The 21,138-nt window shown below is 37.9% G+C and overlaps 1 protein-coding gene across 1 annotated transcript in view; it reads left to right on the top strand.

The window, feature by feature from the left end:
* LOC103508856 (nephrin) overlaps positions 1 to 21,138 on the top strand; it is a 66,831-nt gene that overhangs the window by 43,147 nt on the left and 2,546 nt on the right. Inside the window, exons 5-14 of the mRNA XM_008473433.3 lie at positions 48 to 158; positions 613 to 819; positions 3,164 to 3,315; positions 3,992 to 4,136; positions 4,663 to 4,793; positions 5,430 to 5,601; positions 5,948 to 6,259; positions 6,746 to 7,033; positions 7,794 to 8,039; positions 8,399 to 8,520. Coding sequence (XP_008471655.2) covers positions 48 to 158; positions 613 to 819; positions 3,164 to 3,315; positions 3,992 to 4,136; positions 4,663 to 4,793; positions 5,430 to 5,601; positions 5,948 to 6,259; positions 6,746 to 7,033; positions 7,794 to 8,039; positions 8,399 to 8,520 — 1,886 coding nt within the window. The remainder of the gene's footprint in view (positions 1 to 47; positions 159 to 612; positions 820 to 3,163; positions 3,316 to 3,991; positions 4,137 to 4,662; positions 4,794 to 5,429; positions 5,602 to 5,947; positions 6,260 to 6,745; positions 7,034 to 7,793; positions 8,040 to 8,398; positions 8,521 to 21,138) is intronic.

The following is a 21,138-nucleotide window of genomic DNA, read 5'->3' as shown; positions in this document are numbered from 1 at the left end:
CACAGGTCAGTTCCCCTCTAATGTTTACCGATTTTTCCACGTTTCAGTTCCTCCTCAGAAGCCGATCATATTCAGTGAGGAAGGTCTGGAGGTTACTGACGTGGCCGGTCCTTATGAGGAAGGCCAAAGGGTGTCATTGACCTGTGTGGTCACTGGAGGTAAGTTCCAATTCTAATATATTAGGTCTTTAGGGAATTTCAGGGGATGCATGATACAAAATCCTATTCATCTTGACCTGCAGTAGCAGTCAAAAATATGTGACCATTTATGAAATGGAAAAAAATTACTATCCCGAAATACAGAATCATTAAGGTATGAAATCAAAATGAAAAAAAAAAAGGGACAGTTTAGATTCGACATTCAACTATGAAAAAGTTTGTGAGCTTTCTAAAATGCTTAGATTATTATAAAGGAGCACGGTACCGCTCGACCCGCCAAGTTCAGTATAATAGACCAAATAACGCGAGAGGGATTTTTGACTCTACGATCGCTTTCGTTGAATAGCTTTTAGCAATTAAAAATCTTTTGATATCCAAAATCAAAATTCAATTTTTCTCTTCTAACCCCCTCGTCTCTCATCCAATATAACCACGACCTTCTCGTTCATTCCAGGGCGCCCCAAACCGGCGGTCAAATGGTGGCGAGGCGCCTTCCTAGAGGATGACACCGACATGAGTACCAATGGACCGTCGGCCAAGAGTAATCAGCTCATACTGGAGTCCGTGGATCGATCCCACCTCATGACAGACCTTACGTGTCAGGCCGCCAACAATAACATCAGCCAGCCTGTGGCCACTTCCATCAAACTCGATGTGTATTGTAAGTACCTAAAACATGGGTAGAGTACTTGTTCAGAAGTCACGTCAATGGATAATTGCTATAAAAAGGAAGTGTCACAAAATAAGCAGTGACCAATGTAATACATATAGGGTTAGGTTAAACACTAAAAGGGGCTTTCAGAATTTGAGCATTGGCCAGTGTTGTTATAGAGTTAGGTTAAACCCAAAAAGAAGCTTTCACAATTTGAGCATTGACCAGTGTTATTAAAGGGTTAGGTTAGACACAAAAAAGGGCTTTCTCTTTCATTCTCGTCAATGGATAATTGCTATAAAAAGGAAGTGTCACAAAATAAGCAGTGACCAATGTAATACATATAGGGTTAGGTTAAACACTAAAAGGAGCTTTCAGAATTTGAGTATTGGCCAGTGTTGTTATAGAGTTAGGTTAAACCCAAAAAGAAGCTTTCACAATTTGAGCATTGACCAGTGTTATTGACTTCTGAATAATTACCAAAACATGTTGTGAAAAATCGAAATCATTAGAAGATTTCAGATAGCAAACTCCGTTATCGGCTTTCTCCTAAAAACCCCCTAGTCCAGAAGGAGAACCTTGTTCATCCTGCAAATTCTCTTCTGTACGATACTCTTCCTGGTTTCAAATATGCATGAGCCTTTGTGTATTTATTTCTTTTCAACCTTTTAGTTGTTTCAGAAGTGTTTTGGGGAAACTTTTTTAACAGATTATTCCTCGGGGAAGACGAAATATCGTTTCCGAACTTTTTCTATCGCTTCTCTCTTTTTCTTTATTTTCCCTTTGATAGCATTACGATTTGCAGATAGAGAGAAACATTACACCGTTTGAATAGATTGGATCTAATTCAGTTGCTGTAGGTATTGAATAGAGTAACGAGGTAGGTATATTTATTATAGAGCTGTGTCTTCTGTACGATACTCTTCCTGGTTTCAAATATGCATGAGCCTTTGTGTATTTATTTCTTTTCAACCTTTTAGTTGTTTCAGAAGTGTTCTGGGGAAACTTTTTTAACAGATTATTCCTCGGGGAAGACGAAATATCGTTTCCGAACTTTTTCTATCGCTTCTCTCTTTTTCTTTATTTTCCCTTTGATAGCATTACGATTTGCAGATAGAGAGAAACATTACACCGTTTGAATAGATTGGATCTAATTCAGTAGTTGTAGGTATTGAATAGAGTAACGAGGTAGGTAGGTATATTTATTACAGAGCTGTGTGTGGGTAGGGCTTTACTCAGTCTTGCAGTATTCAGACATCTGTCGGCTGTTGCGATAGAAAAACCTATGTACGTAGTATAGTTACATGTGTATATGAGCAACTGAACGTAAACTGTGAGAGAGGGAGAGAGAGAGAGAGAAAGAGAAAGAGAGCATATCATACTGGACTTATGGGCACTAGACATCCAAGGTTTGAAATACGAACGTACCCATTGTTAAAATCTAACCAGACAGCACACTGGTATAAAGAGGACAGGGGATTTCTGACCATCTTTATGGCTAATTTCAATCTTCAAATAATCATCAGCTGTTGGATGTTGCTATCCATTAGTTAGATAAGCATCTAAAAAAAAAAAAAAAAAAAAAAAACATCAGTCTTCTACTCTATGGGGATAAGAACAGTGAAAATTGTGTTCAAGAGGTAATTTTTCATATTACCTCCTCCCTCTGGTATACACACACCACTCCGGGTATGTTATCCCCGCTAACCACGGATAAAATCTCCAGTGATTATCACTATCACTTCTCTTTCCTTCCTCTTTTTCTTCCCTCTCCCTCACCTTTCTTCCCTCTCTTACCTCTCCATCCCTTTCTCTTCTGCGCCGCTTTTCCCGTATGTAACAAAAACAAATGACTAAAAATTAGCGAAATAAATTGGCCCTAATGTAATTCGAAAACCACCGGAGGATAATTTTCCCTCTGGCTCTGGTGGGGAGATTGATAAATGGATTCCCTCGTAGTCTCGGGCCGACGGCATTTGTTTCGTTCTGAGGTTTGAACTGCTGGAGATCTAATGGATGTAGGGAAAGGTAGACCGATGTGGGGGAACTTTTTCGGTGGGTTAAAGTTAAAGGGACTTTTCTGTCTCATCCGAGCATAAACTGGACGTGGAAGGAGTCCATACATATAGGTATTGTTGGGAAAGGTACTTATGAACTAGAATAAACTTGTATGTAGGTAGTAGGTATATTAATTAGGAGTTAGTCTAATTTATACCTAGTCTGGTGGTAATACGCTTAATAATTGTCATGGGAAAGGTCCTGGTGTTCAATACCCCATTATCGATCAAGAAAAAGAAGAAGAAAAAAAAAGCACTTTTTTTAACTTACCCTCTTATGTTTCATTAATTTTCAGTGAAACCACTAAAGGTGGAAATCCTCGGCAATCAGAACCCCCTATCAGCGGACCGCACCTACAAGCTGGAGTGTCAGTCCATAGGTTCGAGACCCGCCGCCAAAATAACTTGGTGGCTAAACACCAAGCAGCTTTATAATCACACTCAGACGGTGAGTATCTCCTAAATTCTTCTGTGGCAAAGCTTTTCACAACTTTTGTGGATATCACAACATTACTAAAGAAAAGAAACACACTACCATCACGTCACGTGAACTCAAGTCACGTGATAGTAGTGTGGCTGTCCTGAACGAAATTACCTACAATATTATAGGAAAACTTTTAACTACATCTTTCTGACTCCCCATGACTTGATGGTAGTATGTTTCGACCTTAAGTGCCTCCTTTGCAATCAATTTCAATTTCCCCATCCGTGGCACAAGCTCTGCTTATACGGGTGGGTATACCATTTATAAGAAAAATGTATGTTCTGAGTTTTTTGTCAATCAAATATAAATGGAAACTTATATACCTATATATATAAAAAAAAAATGCCGCCACTGGTTGCTACTCTATTAAAGTAGCTACTCAATTGTCCTTACGAGGCTGAGTGCACCTCGAAATCCAAGCACAGAGCCGAAAAAACTTCGACACCGCCGGAAATAGAACCCGGGACCTCAGGCGGCGTGCAAGCCTAGTGCAATTAGTCGGCAACAGGTGCCGTACCCCAAAAAATACGCTGAATAATTTCAGCAACAGTAACTTGCAAAGTATTTTTCTACAGAGCCCAGTGTGATATCCACTCCCGGCGATTGCATTCCTAAATTTACCTCTCTTGCTTCCCCACAGATTTCACCAGACGGTAACATCACCTACTCGAGTTTAACCTACACTGCTCGCATTTCGGACCATAACCAGACCCTCACTTGTAGAGCGGAAAATCCCAGGGTCAAGTCTGGAGTCGAGGAAGACCAGATAAAGCTCAACATCTTCTGTGAGTACTGAAAAATAACATCTCAAAATCAAAAACTTTAGGTATTATAGCGGTGATAGAACGTTGAATATACCTACATACCATTAGCATTAGTTCCTGATAGATCACTGATAATAAATTCACTAGCCAGCCTAGCTTGGAGGGTAGCCCGCCTGCCTTGTAAGCGCTAGGTCGCGGGTTCGATTCCCGCCCGGGGAAAACTTTATCCTAAACAGATAAGGTTCCTTTTCGGAACGGCTGGATTTCCCCTATCCTGTCCTCCTTCTCTTTTCGATTTTGAGACGATAAAGTATCCGTTGTTAAAGGTCCCTCTATCAACATTACTTTCACAGGGAAAGCGATGAAACATCCGTTCCTTCGATCAAACCTCTTCTACTTTTCGATTTTGAGACGATAAAGTATCCGTTGTTAAAGGTCCCTCTATCAACATTACTTTCACAGGGAAAGCGATGAAACATCCGTTGTTACAGTTCCTTCGATCAAAACTCTTCTAAAAAAACCTCTCCTTTTTGGTTTCTTCTTCCAGATATCCCGAAGATTTCCCTGGAATACGGCACTGGTCTAAATCCCGGAGACATAGAGGAAGGGGATGATGTATATTTCCAGTGTCGAATCGAATCCAATCCACCCGCCTACAAGGTCATTTGGAAACACAATGTAAGTGAAACATTTGCTTAAGGTAGTGCTTCTGCGGCAAGGTCGCCTTAGGTGTGCCGCGAGATTTGGGAGGGGTTTGCCGTAGAAAGATCGGAGTCTTGAGAAGTGTACCGCTGTGGCGACAACTTTGAAAAGCACTCTCTTAAAGAGATAGTCATATTTTGGCCTTATCGGGTCTTTCGGACGGTTTTGAAAATGTTTCCGACTTCAGTCTTCAGACCGTCTGAGAGACCTGTGTCTTGTCTTCTTTTTCTTCGCCTTTTCCCGTGTTCAGACGAGGTCGGCATTTTTCATCACCCCCTCAATCAGCTCTAGGGTGATTGCTTTGGGCTGACATTTGATTTTAACTACTAAAAATTTACGAGTGGATGCCCTTCGCACTCAACTTTGGCTATTTCTCATATTTCATAATCTTCTTATTCTTTTCTCGTATCCAGACGGGGTCGGCGTTTTTTGTCAGCTTCTCAAGCAGCCCTACTAGTAACTAGGGTGATTGCTTTGGGCTGACATTTGGTTTTAACTACAATTTCATATTTCTGTCATACGTCACATTTCGTAATACATATCAATAAATAAATAGGTACCTACCTACCTTTTTCGGTATAAACATCCTCATTCTGTTTCTCAATTTTCCAGGGTATTCCAATCCAGCACAACGCCAAGAATGGAATGATTCTAAGCAATGAGGAACGGTTGAGTAATCTGGCGTTGCAAAGTTTGAACCGAACCCAGGCGGGTAACTACACTTGCTTCGCTTCTAATGTGGAGGGAGATGGCGAGAGCAATATACTGCAGCTCAAGATCATGTGTAAGTAGCTTCTTTTTACCTTTCCCTGTGTGGTGTACCAAAGCTATGTATAGAAAACATGTAAAAAAAAGATAAGTAACATCAGGGTTATACTCTTGAGCCATACCCGCATGAGTTTTCAACTTTTCAGCCCTGAAATGACTAAAATCAACCCAAGGTGTTAGAACTTAACCATCCCCAGGTCTGATCGGTTTATTTATTACTTCCTTTTCTACCCCAGACAATTTTTCAATGATACACCAAAGGTAAGCATTTGGACAAAAAAATCTCAATCTAAAAAAGCATATGAGCTAAATCATGATCCTAGTAATAAATACAAATTTTGTTGTAATGTTTCCCCCTTCAGACAAACCCGTATGTAAGTACGATCAGAAGCGTGTGTACGGCGTGGCGCGGGGGGAGAAGGCGGAAATCTCGTGCGAGGTAGACGCGTATCCCCCGCCGGACAATTTCAAGTGGTCCTTCAACAATTCCGCGTCCGAGAACATCCCAGTGCCGGAGGAAAGGTTCAGTAAGGAGAAGCAGTCTCGGACCCCGCTCCGGAATGTGCTCAAGTACACGCCACTGTCGGAGATGGACTACGGGACTCTGATATGCACTGCGAGCAATGTCCCGGGCACCCAGATAGAACCCTGTGTGTATATGATCATCGCTGCTGGTGAGTGGGATTTATACAGGTGTATATCTAGGACACAAGAAGCGCCCTTCAAGGGTTTCAAAATTAGGAAAATTCCTAAACACCTGTTTTCTAAAAGAAAAGAAAAAAAAAGACCAAGGTCAGGTCCAATTTCAACCCTTTATTAGCATGAGAACTTACCTAGTCAACGTGATATGAACGTTGGCACCTTTATTCAATCACAGCAATTTTAAAATCTTTTTCAATTTCTTTTTCAAAGTCTTGGTCAATCCAAAAACGGGACGATATAAGAAATCTTGAAAGATGATTTGTGTTCTATGATCAGACATTTCTCAAAATATATTCAATGCTACTCCTAAACCTAAATAACAATATAAATATATTTATTATTATTAAAATTATACCATGTAAACTTCCGCCAGGTTTCGTCCTAACCTAAACCTCAATACCTATTACCTACCTTACATACATATAAATCTTTAACTTATCCTCTCCCCCGGCTTACAGGAAAGCCAGATCCTCCATTCAACTGCACAGTGGCCAACCACTCTACCGTGTCGTTCCACATCTCCTGCATCGAAGGTTTCGACGGCGGCCAGTTACAATCCTTCACGGCCGAAGTGTTCGCGGACTACCTAGAACGAAACGTGTCCGCCTATCGCTTTCCGCTGGTGGTGGATGGGTTGGAACCCGGGGCGCAGTACAAGGTGGTGGTGTATGCGGCTAATAGCAAGGGAAGGAGTGAAGAGGTTCATCTGGAGGCGTTCACGCTCAAGGTGGCGGAAAAACAAATGGGTGAGATATAAGTCAGCTGCTGCATAGGTTTAATTATTATCATTCATCAATATTCTACTCACTCAATGATAAGTAAGAAAAAAAAAAAATATCATTATTCGAAGAGGTAAAAATTGCCAATAGTCAAGTCCGAGCATTTGAAAACAACTACGTATATTTTAAGAGGTTTGACAGAAGAAACTGTAACTGCCAAGGTCTTATCGGTCCCGAAAGTTATAAGTCAGCTGCTGCATAGGTTTAATTATTATCATTCCTCAATATTCTACTCACTCATTCTCCAATGATAAGTAAGTATAAGTCAGCTGCTGCATAGGTTTAATTATTATCATTCCTCAATATTCTACTCACTCATTCTCCAATGATAAGTAAGAAAAAAAAAAATATCATTATTCGAAGAGGTAAAAATTGCCAATAGTCAAGTCCGAGCATTTGAAAACAACTATTTTAAGAGGTTTGACAGAGGAAACTGTAACTGCCAAGGTCTAATCGGTCCCGAAAGCGAAGAGAGAAGGAAGACAGGATAGGACAAACCCAGCCGTTCTGCTTGCCTTCAGCTATGCGAAGACAATCGCCTGCTGCTGGCTTTTCTTGGCCTTATTCAGACTGGGTGAGGTTAATATCAGTAGACGGGTCATCGAATGGTTGTAAAACATCTGCAAAAGAGTTAGTTCCCTTATCCTACACACAAAATACCCCACAGAATAACACATCTCCCAGTGCAGCGTTACTCAAAACACTCACACTCATCTCCTCTCTCCAGGTCCTCCAGCAACGTTCGCTCTCACGCCCATGGTGATCATTCTCATCGTTCTCTCCTCACTCACTCTCATCGTGGCCGGAGTGATACTGAGTGCACTCCGCCTGCAGGGGAGTTCAGGGTCGCACTCCCTGCAGAGACCGCACGTCCTGTCCATCAAGGATAAGTCGAATGTGCCGCTGCGAAACCATGCGGAACTGTATGCGACGGAGTGCGACGAGAAAAATCCGGATGTCATTCCGAGCAAAGGTAGGATAGAATAGAATATACCCTGCTAATACTGCCAGAATGAGACTGAAAAGTCCCTTTACTCCCGCAGTCTGAGCAAGGCCTTATGTATTTGGTACAACATTTTTAAAAAGACCCTTGTTTAAATTTGAAAAAAAAAGGAATTTTCTCTTCTTTTTTTTTAGTCTCATTTTGCCATTTTGAGTACTTACCTTTCGGAAACGATTCCGATGGTGCGCCATCTTGGATTTCCAATATGTATTTTAGTTCAGGTGCTAGCGCTATATCGCCAGAGAAAAAATTCCGAAAGAAAAATAAATATGACTCCTATTAGCCTTTTTCCCGCAAATATTTTCTTACGTAATGTTTCGTGTTTGCAGATCCAGAGTACCAACTAGTCAAGTGTTCGGAAGACGCCAGCTATACAAATGCAGCCACGCTTCCTAAGAACAGTAATGTCATTCTACGTAACGGTGATGTCTTCCATTCTCCTGACCAACAGGTAGGTGGGAATCGGGTTTCGTTGATGTTTGCCACAAAAACTCCCGCTTTCACAGACACAAAAACACATCCTAAGGATGGTTCGAAGGTTTAAGCCCGGTCTAACTACCTAATCGTTCCGGTCACACTTCAGTCAAAGGCTTTTTTGAACATCCTTTTCGAGACCCGCCGCCAAAATAACTTGGTGGCTAAACACCAAGCAGCTTTATAATCACACTCAGACGGTGAGTATCTCCTAAATTCTTCGGCGGCAAAGCTTTTCACAACTTTAGTGGATAAAGCTTTTCACAACTTTTGTGGATTTACAACTTTTGTGGACAACATTACTAAAGAAAAGAAACACACTACCATCACGTTACGTCACGTGATAGTAGTGTGGCTGTCCTGAACGAAATTACCTACAATATTATAGGAAAACTTTGAAGTACATCTTTCTGACTCCCCATGACTTGATGGTAGTATGTTTCGACCTTAAGTGCCTCCTTTGCAATCAATTTCAAAAAAAGGTTTGATGGGAAGTATAGGATGTCCTCGATATAAATATGGTAATTTGAATTCTCAATAGGGACTCCCTCCTCTGTAGCATACCCCTTGCTTTCGCTAAATAGGGACTCCCTCCTCAATAGGACACCCCTTGCTTTCCCTAAATAGGGACTCCCTCCTCATTAGGACACCCCTTGCTTTCCCTAAATAGGGACTCCCTCCTCAATAGGACATTCTCTGCTCCTCCTAAATGGGGACCTTCCTTCCTTCTTTCAGCTCCATATAGGGACCCTCTTTATGGGGTTGTCTTCTTTCCCTCCCATCTTCGGTCTTCGGGTTGGGACCTCAAATTGGACAGTATTTGGGACCTCAAATTGGACAGCATTGGGCAGAAAAGAACAATCCATAAGGGGGATTGCCTTTTGGATGCTTAATGCTGTCCAATCAGCCCATTACTATCGAGTTTGACCAAAATTATACACTTCTTTGGGTTGTCTTCTTTCCCTCCCATCTTCGGTCTTCGGGTTGGGACCTCAAATTGGACAGCATTTGGGACCTCAAATTGGACAGCATTGGGCAGAAAAGAACAATCCATAAGGGGAATTGCCTTTTGGATGCTTATTGCTGTCCAATTAGCCCATTACTATCGAGTTTGACCAAAATTATACAGTTCTTTACTGGTAGAGTAAATGCTATGGCATTTTTTAATAAAACATACCTATTACCTATTATGTCAATTGCACTTCTGCTAGAAATCCGATTGAAACTGACCAACTAACTGAACCGGAACGTTACTGGATGACAGTTATATCTACTGGACGTCTTTTACCAGACGGACGGACCGACAACCAGACGGAAAAGGCGGGACGACAATAGCTGAACTGATTACTGGCCTCATGTAATCCAGCCATACCAGTTGTAAAGATTAAAGGTTGCTTCTCACAGGTCAGTTCCCCCTAATGTTTACCGATTTTTCCATGTTTCAGTTCCTCCTCAGAAGCCGATCATATTCAGTGAGGAAGGTCTGGAGGTTACTGACGTGGCCGGTCCTTATGAGGAAGGCCAAAGGGTGTCATTGACCTGTGTAGTCACTGGAGGTAAGTTCCAATATAGTCATTGGTAGTGACCCATGCCTTGTCCTAAGGCCAGCCACTCACTATAAGGTATTAAATAGACCCGACAGGCGGACCTGATCAGGTCTATCGGTCCTTATAAGGAAGGCCAGAGGGTGTCATTGACCTGTGTGGTCACTGGAGGTAAGGTCCACTATAGTCCAATTGGTTCGTTCTCTATTGGTAGCGACCCATGCCTGACCTAAGGCCAGCCACTCATTATCAGGTATCAAATAGACCTGACAGGCGGACCTGATCAGGTCTACCGGTCCTTATGAGGAAGGCCAGAGGGTGTCATTGACCTGTGTGGTCACTGGAGGTAAGTTCCAATATATGAGGTCCTTAGGGAATTTCAGGGGATGCATGATACAAAATCCTATTCATCTTGACCTGCAGTGGCAGTCAAAAATCTTATATTATAAGAACGAGATCCATTCACATTTCACACACTGATCGCTCTATCCTAGAACCACTATTCTGTAAGTGAAATACTTTACTTAGATTGACCGCGTAAAACTGAAGAGGTCCTTATTTTTGCCAGAAGATCAAATAGTCTCATTTGCGGTGATAGAACGTTGCATGTTGCATGCGCCATTAGCATTAGTTCCCGATGGATTACTGATGTAAAAGCCACTAGTCAGCCTAGCTTGGAGGGTAGCACACCTGCCTTGTAAGCGCTAGGTCGCGGGTTCGATTCCCGCCCGGGGAAAACTTTATCCTGAACAGATAAGATTCGTTTTCGGAACGGCTGGCTTTCACCTCTCCTGTCCTCCTTCTCTTTTCGATTTTGAGACGATGAAACATCCGTTGTTACAGTTCCCTCCACCAAATCTCTCCTAAAAAAAACTCTAATATATAAGACCTTGTTTGGACTGCGAGAGCAAAGGGACTGAAAAGTCTGGTAGTATACGTAAACAAGGGACTGGTAGTATAAACAATGGTATGTAGACCAATGGTATGCTGGTAGTATAAACAAGGTATATTCTATTCTTCTTCTAGATATCCCGAAGATTTCCCTGGAATACGGCACTGGTCTAAATCCCGGAGACATAGAGGAAGGGGATGATGTATATTTCCAGTGTCGAATCGAATCCAATCCACCCGCCTACAAGGTCATTTGGAAACACAATGTAAGTGAAACATTTGCTTAAGGTAGTGCTTCTGCGGCAAGGTCGCCTTAGGTGTGCCGCGAGATTTGGGAGGGGTTTGCCGTAGAAAGATCGGAGTCTTGAGAAGTGTACCGCTGTGGCGACAACTTTGAAAAGCACTCTCTTAAAGAGATAGTCATATTTTGGCCTTATCGGGTCTTTCGGACGGTTTTGAAAATGTTTCCGACTTCAGTCTTCAGACCGTCTGAGAGACCTGTGTCTTGTCTTCTTTTTCTTCGCCTTTTCCCGTGTTCAGACGAGGTCGGCATTTTTCATCACCCCCTCAATCAGCTCTAGGGTGATTGCTTTGGGCTGACATTTGATTTTAACTACTAAAAATTTACGAGTGGATGCCCTTCGCACTCAACTTTGGCTATTTCTCATATTTCATAATCTTCTTATTCTTTTCTCGTATCCAGACGGGGTCGGCGTTTTTTGTCAGCTTCTCAAGCAGCCCTACTAGTAACTAGGGTGATTGCTTTGGGCTGACATTTGGTTTTAACTACAATTTCATATTTCTGTCATACGTCACATTTCGTAATACATATCAATAAATAAATAGGTACCTACCTACCTTTTTCGGTATAAACATCCTCATTCTGTTTCTCAATTTTCCAGGGTATTCCAATCCAGCACAACGCCAAGAATGGAATGATTCTAAGCAATGAGGAACGGTTGAGTAATCTGGCGTTGCAAAGTTTGAACCGAACCCAGGCGGGTAACTACACTTGCTTCGCTTCTAATGTGGAGGGAGATGGCGAGAGCAATATACTGCAGCTCAAGATCATGTGTAAGTAGCTTCTTTTTACCTTTCCCTGTGTGGTGTACCAAAGCTATGTATAGAAAACATGTAAAAAAAAGATAAGTAACATCAGGGTTATACTCTTGAGCCATACCCGCATGAGTTTTCAACTTTTCAGCGCGAGTTGAAAAAAAGAGTAGTTCCTTTTACTGAGTAGCTCAGTTGGGATTCAATCCCAAAGATGAGTCAAAAGTCGCATCTCTAATCAGTGGTAGGGGTGGGGTTAGTGCGTATAACATTATTTGACTTGTGTAATGTTCGAAGGTAACCCTTGTGTAATGTTCGAAGGTAACCCTAACAATATCGATGGTTGGGTAATTGTTGGCCTTAAATTACGATATATCGCAAGGTCAACAAACCAACCAAAAATGTTGTTAGATAACTTTTTCCCCTTAAAAAAGGACATACACTAGCTTTTGTGTTAAAGTGTCCTAAAGGGAGGAAGAGGACCCAAAGGAAGTCCTCTATTTTACGATGAATCTTCTGAGTGGTAGGAAACCCCTAAGACCCTATAAGTTTCTTCGAGAAGTTGGGAACCATAATATTTTCGATGTGCCATAATTAGATAATGTAAATTAGACAAAAACAAAAATTGTAAATGTATTTTTCAACCTGTGTGGTCTGGTGCTATTTAAAGCTATGCTAGAATCCCTGCAAAGATTTATGCCGGCCGTTCGGGCCTAGATTATGTAGATGGATGAAACTGAAATTCTACCGTTTTCACTACAAACAGCAAATTTAACGAATATCTATGTATGTACGGATACTATTTAGGGGGTGTTCTTTGCTCTTTATAAACACATGAATTGCAAAAACAAGTATTCTAAGCATTACGAGAGCATCACGAGGAAAAATTAATTTGAGCATGAAATTCATGTAACCAGCTTATTAGCTTGGCTTTTATCTATCAGATCGTTAATCAAACAGAACTAATATGTAGTATTTTTCAAATTTGTATGTTTTCAGGTATGCTGACTTGAAAAAAGTGGTTATTTTGCCGATTTAAGAAGCTATAAGTATTACAGATGGAGATAGGTTATTTAACACTGCTAGACCAACTACATATTACATTAATATTGAACAGCGGATAGAACAATTTAACCATTATGAAATTGGATCTAAAGCTGGATGAAGACAACGCAAAGGTAGGCATACCACGCAAGCCAAACTCCTAAACTATTACCAGAACTCGAACAAGTAATCACTTTAATTTCAATTCGTTTTAATTTAATTTCATCAATTTTATTTTTCCTTTCGGTAATTTGTTTTCAAGTATACAAAAGTAGACATTCGTGTTTTTTGTCTACGCAGCCACAATTACTCTAAAATTCTATTTTAAGAAAGGTCAACTAGTTCAAACAGGGTTTTTTTATGTTTGCCTTGTAGGATGGTACCTAAATCAAAACATGGAAACATAAACCTTAAAATACGTATTCTATTTCATAGTCTATTATTTCAACACATAACTTTATTATAATCGTTGAAACAAATAATATAAAAAAATATATAAGAACTAAATTACTAAAATAATATCACTTTATCTTAATATTATTTGAGCATGAAATTCATGTAACCAGCTTATTAGCTTGGCTTTTATCTATCAGATCGTTAATCAAACAGAACTAATATGTAGTATTTTTCAAATGCTACTCTTGAATCACTAACCACAGAGGCTGAACTTGTTATTTTAAAACTGTAAATAGTATGAATCACTATGTACTCTCTTAATATTATTATTTTAAAATGATCAAAATATTTGCACAAAGGGGAACAAAGTTGTGCTTCATATTAACTTCATCTTAATTTTTTATTTTTTCTTCTTCTTCTTTTTTTTCTATTTTAGCTGTTACTTTTAGTTGTATCTCATTACTTAATATTATTATTTTAAAATGATCAAAATATTTGCACAAAGGGGAACAAAGTTGTGCTTCATATTAACTTCATCTTAATTTTTTATATTTTTTTTCTTCTTTTTTTTTTTCTATTTTAGCTGTTACTTTTAGTTGTATCTCATTGATCATCATTATAAGAGGAGGGGGTAGCACTCCACCTTGTCTTACGCCGGAGTTGATTTGGAAACTAGATGTAAGTAAATACTAAATATGTACAACAGGGGTTTTTTACTTTACTTGGTATTCCTTTTGGTGCATGTTCTTAATTCTTATTACGGTGTTGTGCTAATCAATTTTTTTCATACTTTACACGATTCCTCATTAGGTACACGGGGAGTATTTTAAGATAGAAAATTTTTGGTTGAAAATTGGCCGCCGTTCAATTTTTTGACACTTTTAAATGGTCTCTCATTACATGGGGAGTATTTTAAGATAGGAAATTTTCGACCAAAAATTGGCCGCCGTAGGCGACTCAGTCTCGGGACTTAGAAAAATTTTAATTTTTTTCCCCTCCAAATATGTATTCCGCAAATGTAATAGAAAGTCATGTGATGTTCACACCAGATTTTTGATTATTGCTTTCCATACCTTATTTCTGTTAATGGAATCAAAGCAGTTCTTTATATCCAAGAATGCAAGCCAATGGGCAAACAAATAAAAACATCAATAAAAAAAACGACCCTCCGCGGTTTGGTCAATTGGTACTGACATTCTCAGTCACTGAAAGGAAGAAAAAACAATCAAAGAAGTCCACTTTGTTTCAAACGAACAATTTGTTCCCCCTATGCTTTTAAAAGTATTTTAATAATATTTATTTTATTTTACATTGAAATCAGCCAAGGTCACACAAATTATTTTGGTTTTTAACTAAGGGAAAGAGAGAGAGAGAAAAAAAAAACAATATTTATTAGTAAAACGAATTTCTTTTCAATTGAATAAAACTGGAAGCTAAGGAGTTAGCAGTGACTCCTTAACAGGAACAAAAATTTAAAACAATATATTTTATGTTGATAAATTATTCTGGGGCACTCATTTTTATTGCACTGATTTTGGGGTGGGTAGGTAGGTGTACCTACTCACGATTAAGTTTTATATTTATTTATGTTTTCATATTAATTTCTTTATACAACATATAACCAAGTGATTTGATCTATTGCACAAGCAAAGGGTTTTAATTTGAATTGAAAAACAAGAGGAAATTTAAATTTCTTTACCATTGACCGACCATATTACATATGTTGGAACTATACGCATAGCAAAAAATGTCCTCTTCCTAAAAATCTTGATTTTTTTTCTAATTCTAACGAATTGGTTTAACAATCATCTACATAAAATTAAGTACAAAATTTTTGAAAAACAAAACAGTAGGTAAAATTATACACTGCTGGACCCAATTAATGGAATAATGAATTGATTTTTCTTACTTTTCTCTTGTTTCCACGGACAAAGGTTTGGAGAAAAAAGTGGATAGAACTCAGTATTCCATTAATTTTGTTCAGCAGTGTAAGTGGTTTTGAATTTTAAACAGGTAAATATTGTTAAAATTATAAAATAAAAAAAATACTCATTTCATGAGCCTTATCATTTTCTTGGTATGATACAAAAATAACCGTTTGTAATATTTAAGATATTTATATCATGTGTCACCTATTAATTTTCACAAAGTTTGGAAGAATCAAAAGAATTTATTGAGTAAGAAAGCCTTCTCTAAATTAGTAATAAAAAAAGTTCAGCTAAAAAAAAAATGGGTAAAAATATTACATGTCTGAAAGTTTTATAGGTTGGTGAGAATAATCCGTTTCTACTACGCTGATTACATTTTTAATTAAAGCCTTATGTATTTGGTACAATATTTTTAAAATTAAATTACAAATTTTTAAAAAGACCCTTGTTTAAATTTGAAAAAAAAAAAGGAATTTTCTTTTCTTTTTTTTAGTCCCATTTTGCCATTTTGAGTATTTACCTTTCGGAAACGATTCCGATGATGCGCCATCTTGGATTTCCAATATGTATTTTAGTTCAGGTGCAAGCGCTATATCGCCAGAGAAAAAATTCCGAAAGAAAAATAAATATGACTCTATTAGCCTTTTTCCCGTAAATATTTTCTTACGTAATGATTCGTGTTTGTCCAAATGAAGGTCCATGCCAAATTTGGTGCTTTCCTGACGAAATGCAGCTTTTTTGACGTTGGGCCACCCACTAAATTGAACTTACTGCTCCAGCAGCCGATTTCCAAGATTCCATTGCTTCATTGCCTCCAGATTTTGTCAAGTAGTGACTCTGAACAAAATACATAGGTACGGACACAAAATCAACAATTCCTTTTGTTTGAACAAATAAAACATAAAACGAATGACTGTATAGATATAGGGTGGATATTCTAGAAAGATAAAAATTAATTTACGATATATCGAAGAATTTTAAGAAAATAGCTAAAAATGGATAATAATTTTAAGTACAATTAAATACGCACAATGCACATCAGAAAAAAACCATCTCCTTCCGCATCACTTCTTGTTAATTTTATTATTAGAAAGTAGAGATCTAAAACTGACCAAAATGATTATTTTTTGATCCTTGATGACAACAAAGTATTACTTTTTGCCCCCAAGACAAATGAGGCAAGTCAAAAAATTGGACCTTAAAGCTGGACCAATTCAGTCGTGTCCAATTAAATATGGGATCCTTTATTTGTATTACCATGTATTCAGGAAATCATCATACCTTAGGGTAAACATCGTGAGGTCACTTTGAAATAAACATTTCTTAAATAAAGGAAAGTACCCTTGGACTCTGGAGGTATTTTTCCGACGTGCTATGGCGTTATAAAGTGTGTATACTCGAATATTTTGCTCGAAATACAAGTTTCTGAGTATACTCTATGACAATGATTCTCAACCTTTTTGTTTCACGACACCCTCTAGGCCACAAGTGAGAAAATAAAAAGACAAACAACTTTCTAATTTATTGTTATTAGAAAAAAGTTACCGGAAACGAGATATTCTGAACCCTGTGTGTATATGATCATCGCTGCTGGTGAGTGGGATTTATACAGGTGTATATCTAGGACACAAGAAGCGCCCTTCAAGGGTTTAAAAGAAAAAAAAAAGACTAAGGTCAGGTCCAATTTCAACCCTTTATTGGGACGAGAACTTACCTAGTCAACGTGATATGGACGTTGGCACCTTTATTATGCAAAGTTTGAACCGAACCCAGGCGGGTAACTACACTTGCTTCGCTTCTAATGTGGAGGGAGATGGCGAGAGCAATATACTGCAGCTGAAGATCATGTGTAAGTAGCTTCTTTTCACCTTTTCCTGTGTGGTGTACCTGTGTACCAAAGCTACGTATAGAAAACATGTAAAAAAAGATAAGTAACATCAGGGTTATACTCTTGAGCCATACCCGCATGAGTTTTCAGTCCTGAAATGACTAAAATCAACCCAAGGTGTTAGAACTTAACCATCCCCAGGTCTGATCGGTTTATTTATTACTTCCTTTTCTACCCCAGACAATTTTTCAATGGTACACCAAAGGTAAGCATTTGGGCGAAAAAAACTATGTACTCTATTAAATTATATATATTTCCTGTAAATACAATTAATTTCATGTATCAATGTCTTAAATTTCCAGTATAAAACATGTTTATGTTGTTTATTCTATTCTGATGTTACTGCTAAGTTAATGTTGACGAAGATTTGGTAAACTTACGTCTTACGTTTCAATTATCATCACGTAAGTTAAGCAGTGCAAAAAATCTCTATTAACTCTAACACCCATATTTATGAACAAAATACTGGCTCTTAAGTTTGTGCTAAGCATAGTCTCAAGGCATTTGATTGGTCAATTTTGACTTGAGACTGATCTAAGAACGATCACTCTTGTTCATAAATACGAGTGTAAGTTATTGCTTCATTGGAATTAGGGAAACTCTTAACAGGCATGGACGCCGATTGGGTTCAATTAATTTCTACGAAATAATAAAGCAATGTATGTACTCTATTAAATTATATATATTTCCTGTAAATACAATTAATTTCATGTATCAATGTCTTAAATTTCCAGTATAAAACATGTTTGTGTTGTTTATTCTACTCTGATGTTACTGCTAAGTTAATGTTGACGAAGATTTGGTAAAATTACGTCTTACGTTTCAATTATCATCACGTAAGTTAAGCAGTGGAAAAAATCTCTATTAACTCTAAGTTATTGCTTCATTGGAATTATGGAAACTTTTAACGGGCATGGACGGCGATTGGGTTCAATTAATTTCTACGGAATAATAAAGCAATGGCCGTTCTAAAGAATATAATTTTGAAAGTTTACATTAATTTTATTAGGTAAAATAATAATAAAAAAAAGGAAACATAGATAAAATTAGAGCTAAAGCAAACAAACGGCTAATAAGAGAATTGGTAAGTATAAGATGTATTAATAAAATAAAGAGTATTAAGGTGGACAAATTCAGAGTGGTGGGAAAATGATCGAGGGTACACTAGAATGCGTTAGTGTTTTGTCAATCGAGTTATTTGACACCACTGTGAATTCGGACCAGAAATCAAACATATACAGGGTGTTACATTAAGGGTAGAAATGTAGTGGAGTCTCGAGTATTTGTTAAGGTAAGTTATTTTCCATTGAAAAAATTTACACGAAATTGAATAGAATATATTTTTCTTTCTTTTTTTCCATCAATAAAAAATCCAAAAAAATCACCAAGTGGTAATGACAAAAAATACCTACCCTTAATACTTCGATTTTACTATAGTCTGGAATTTTAAATTAATTAAAATATCAATTTAAATAAAATAAGCAGTAAATAGTTAAATACTTTTATTCGTAATTTTAGGGTTGACTTCAAAATATCCTCTTTGTCTTAATGTCTTTTCATTATTTCGCCCTAGAATGACACACCCTGTATAAAGAGAAAAATGAAGGTTAAAATGAGCTTATTTTAGGCCTAAAAGTTAACTGCTGACTTCAGTCGTTAGATTTTATAGCCAACAAAGTAAAAGCATACAAGGGTTCCAAGTTTGAATGCGGTTTGAAAAACTTGGTTTGAGATTCATCTTATATTTTTCATTATGGTAAATTTGGTATATGCCCCATATTACCCCATTTGAAAAATGCCTCTACAACCGCAATGGTCCCTCTATAGTCTCTAAACCACCATAATGGACAAAAGTCTACACCAGGGCAAATGGTTTTAAACCTAAAATTTTAAGGTCCACCATTTTGGAAATCAGCAGTTCAGAGCCTCAAGTCCCAGAAATTGTATAGGACTGCAATATCACTACTTGGTCGGTAGTATGTGGTAAATTCAAAGTGGAATTAGACATTCAAATTTCACAATTGAACTTACTGCTCCAGCAGCCGATTTCCAAGATTCCATTGCTTCATTGCCTCCAGATTTTGTCAAGTAGTGACTCTGAACAAAATACATAGGTACGGACACAAAATCAACAATTCCTTTTGTTTGAACAAATAAAACATAAAACGAATGACTGTATAGATATAGGGTGGATATTCTAGAAAGATAAAAATTAATTTACGATATATCGAAGAATTTTAAGAAAATAGCTAAAAATGGATAGTAATTTTAAGTACAATTAAATACGCACAATGCACATCAGAAAAAAAACCATCTCCTTCCGCATCACTTCTTGTTAATCTTATTAGAAAGTAGAGATCTAAAACTGACCAAAATGATTATTTTTAGATCCTTGATGACAACAAAGTATTACTTTTTGCCCCCAAGACAAATGAGGCAAGTCAAAAAATTGGATCTTAAAGCTGGACCAATTCAGTCGTGTCCAATTAAATATGGGATCCTTTATTTGTATTACCATGTATGTATTCAGGAAATCAGAATCATACCTTAGGGTAAACATCGTGAGGTCACTTTCAAATAAACATTTCTTAAATAAAGGAAGGTCGCGCGATTTTGTCGGGGAGTGCTTTAATTTTTAACAGGTCACGTCGCGCGACAAATGTTGCAAGTGAAAACAGGTGACGTCGCGCTACATTGTCGCGCGATTTTGTCGCACGACAGAGGTCGCGTTGGTGGAAATCCACCTTAAGAAACTACAGCAAGCTTTAGCAGCTGAGGCAAAATTTGGCATTTAAATATTAAATGGCATTTTGGTTAAATAAAATAGCCGGGCAGGCGGTAAAAAGAAGAAGCTACTTTGTGCGGCTATAAAGGAAAGTAAAAATAATAAAAACAAGAACAATCATAATTAAAAAATCTAATATACAGGGTGTCCACGAAAAGGTCTACAGATATTTTAATTCAGAGTAAATGGCTTGAGCTTTCGCATTTACGATCTGAAGGAGATTTGGCCAAATGAAGATATCTTGATTTTTCCCCTAAATGTGTATACTTTTTTCTCTCTTGAATTTCTCTCCGAGAAAAATGGAGTCGCGGAACACCGTGTATACTACAAGTTAGTTATGAAGTTATTTGTGAGCTAATAATAAATTAATGCCTGGGACCACAGTCTCAATCTATTGAAAAAAAAAAGACTGTCGTAGGTACTAGGCCTAAGAAAAAGTAGGTTCTATCATGGGTACTTACAAAATATCATATATGATACAAAATAAATAAATGGAAAAGGGGTGAGTGAAAATGAAATAATATAAGCAAAAAATTGAGGCCCGGGTCTACTACACTCTTATGTATGTTAATATCCAATGTAACATTGATATGTCAAACTTTGTTTTTCAGCATCTACTTTCTGCGCATGCACAATAAGCTGAATATGTCATGTTAAGCACTGTAGACCCAGCCTTCTTAACTAGAGTTGAAATACTAAGGGTCAAATTGTATAATAGGATTGTCCTTTGTATGAAATCTGGCGTAAAAAGCCAAAGAGAATGTAACAAAAAGAAAAACAGACACAAAAACACATCCTAAGGATGGTTCGAAGGTTTAAGCCCGGTCTAACTACCTAATCGTTCCGGTCACACTTCAGTCAAAGGCTTTTTTTTTTTTTTTTTTTTTTAATAGGTTTGACTTTGATCCTCTCTAGATCTGTAACGGAGGTCTTTTGAATTAAATTTTCGAAGTGAAATTGTAAAATTGACAATGAAAAACATCCCCAACGTGAAGTGCCTAACTTTTTGGGAGAAGGCTCTTCATTTCTCTGCAAAATAATTACAAAGTCTTATCGTCCCGAACGC

Source organism: Diaphorina citri, unplaced genomic scaffold (assembly GCF_000475195.1).
Source record: "Diaphorina citri unplaced genomic scaffold, Diaci psyllid genome assembly version 1.1 scaffold441, whole genome shotgun sequence".
NCBI lineage: Eukaryota > Metazoa > Arthropoda > Insecta > Hemiptera > Psyllidae > Diaphorina > Diaphorina citri.
The sequence above is the reverse complement of the archived record's forward strand: the minus strand, read 5'-3'. Positions and strand labels throughout refer to the sequence as shown.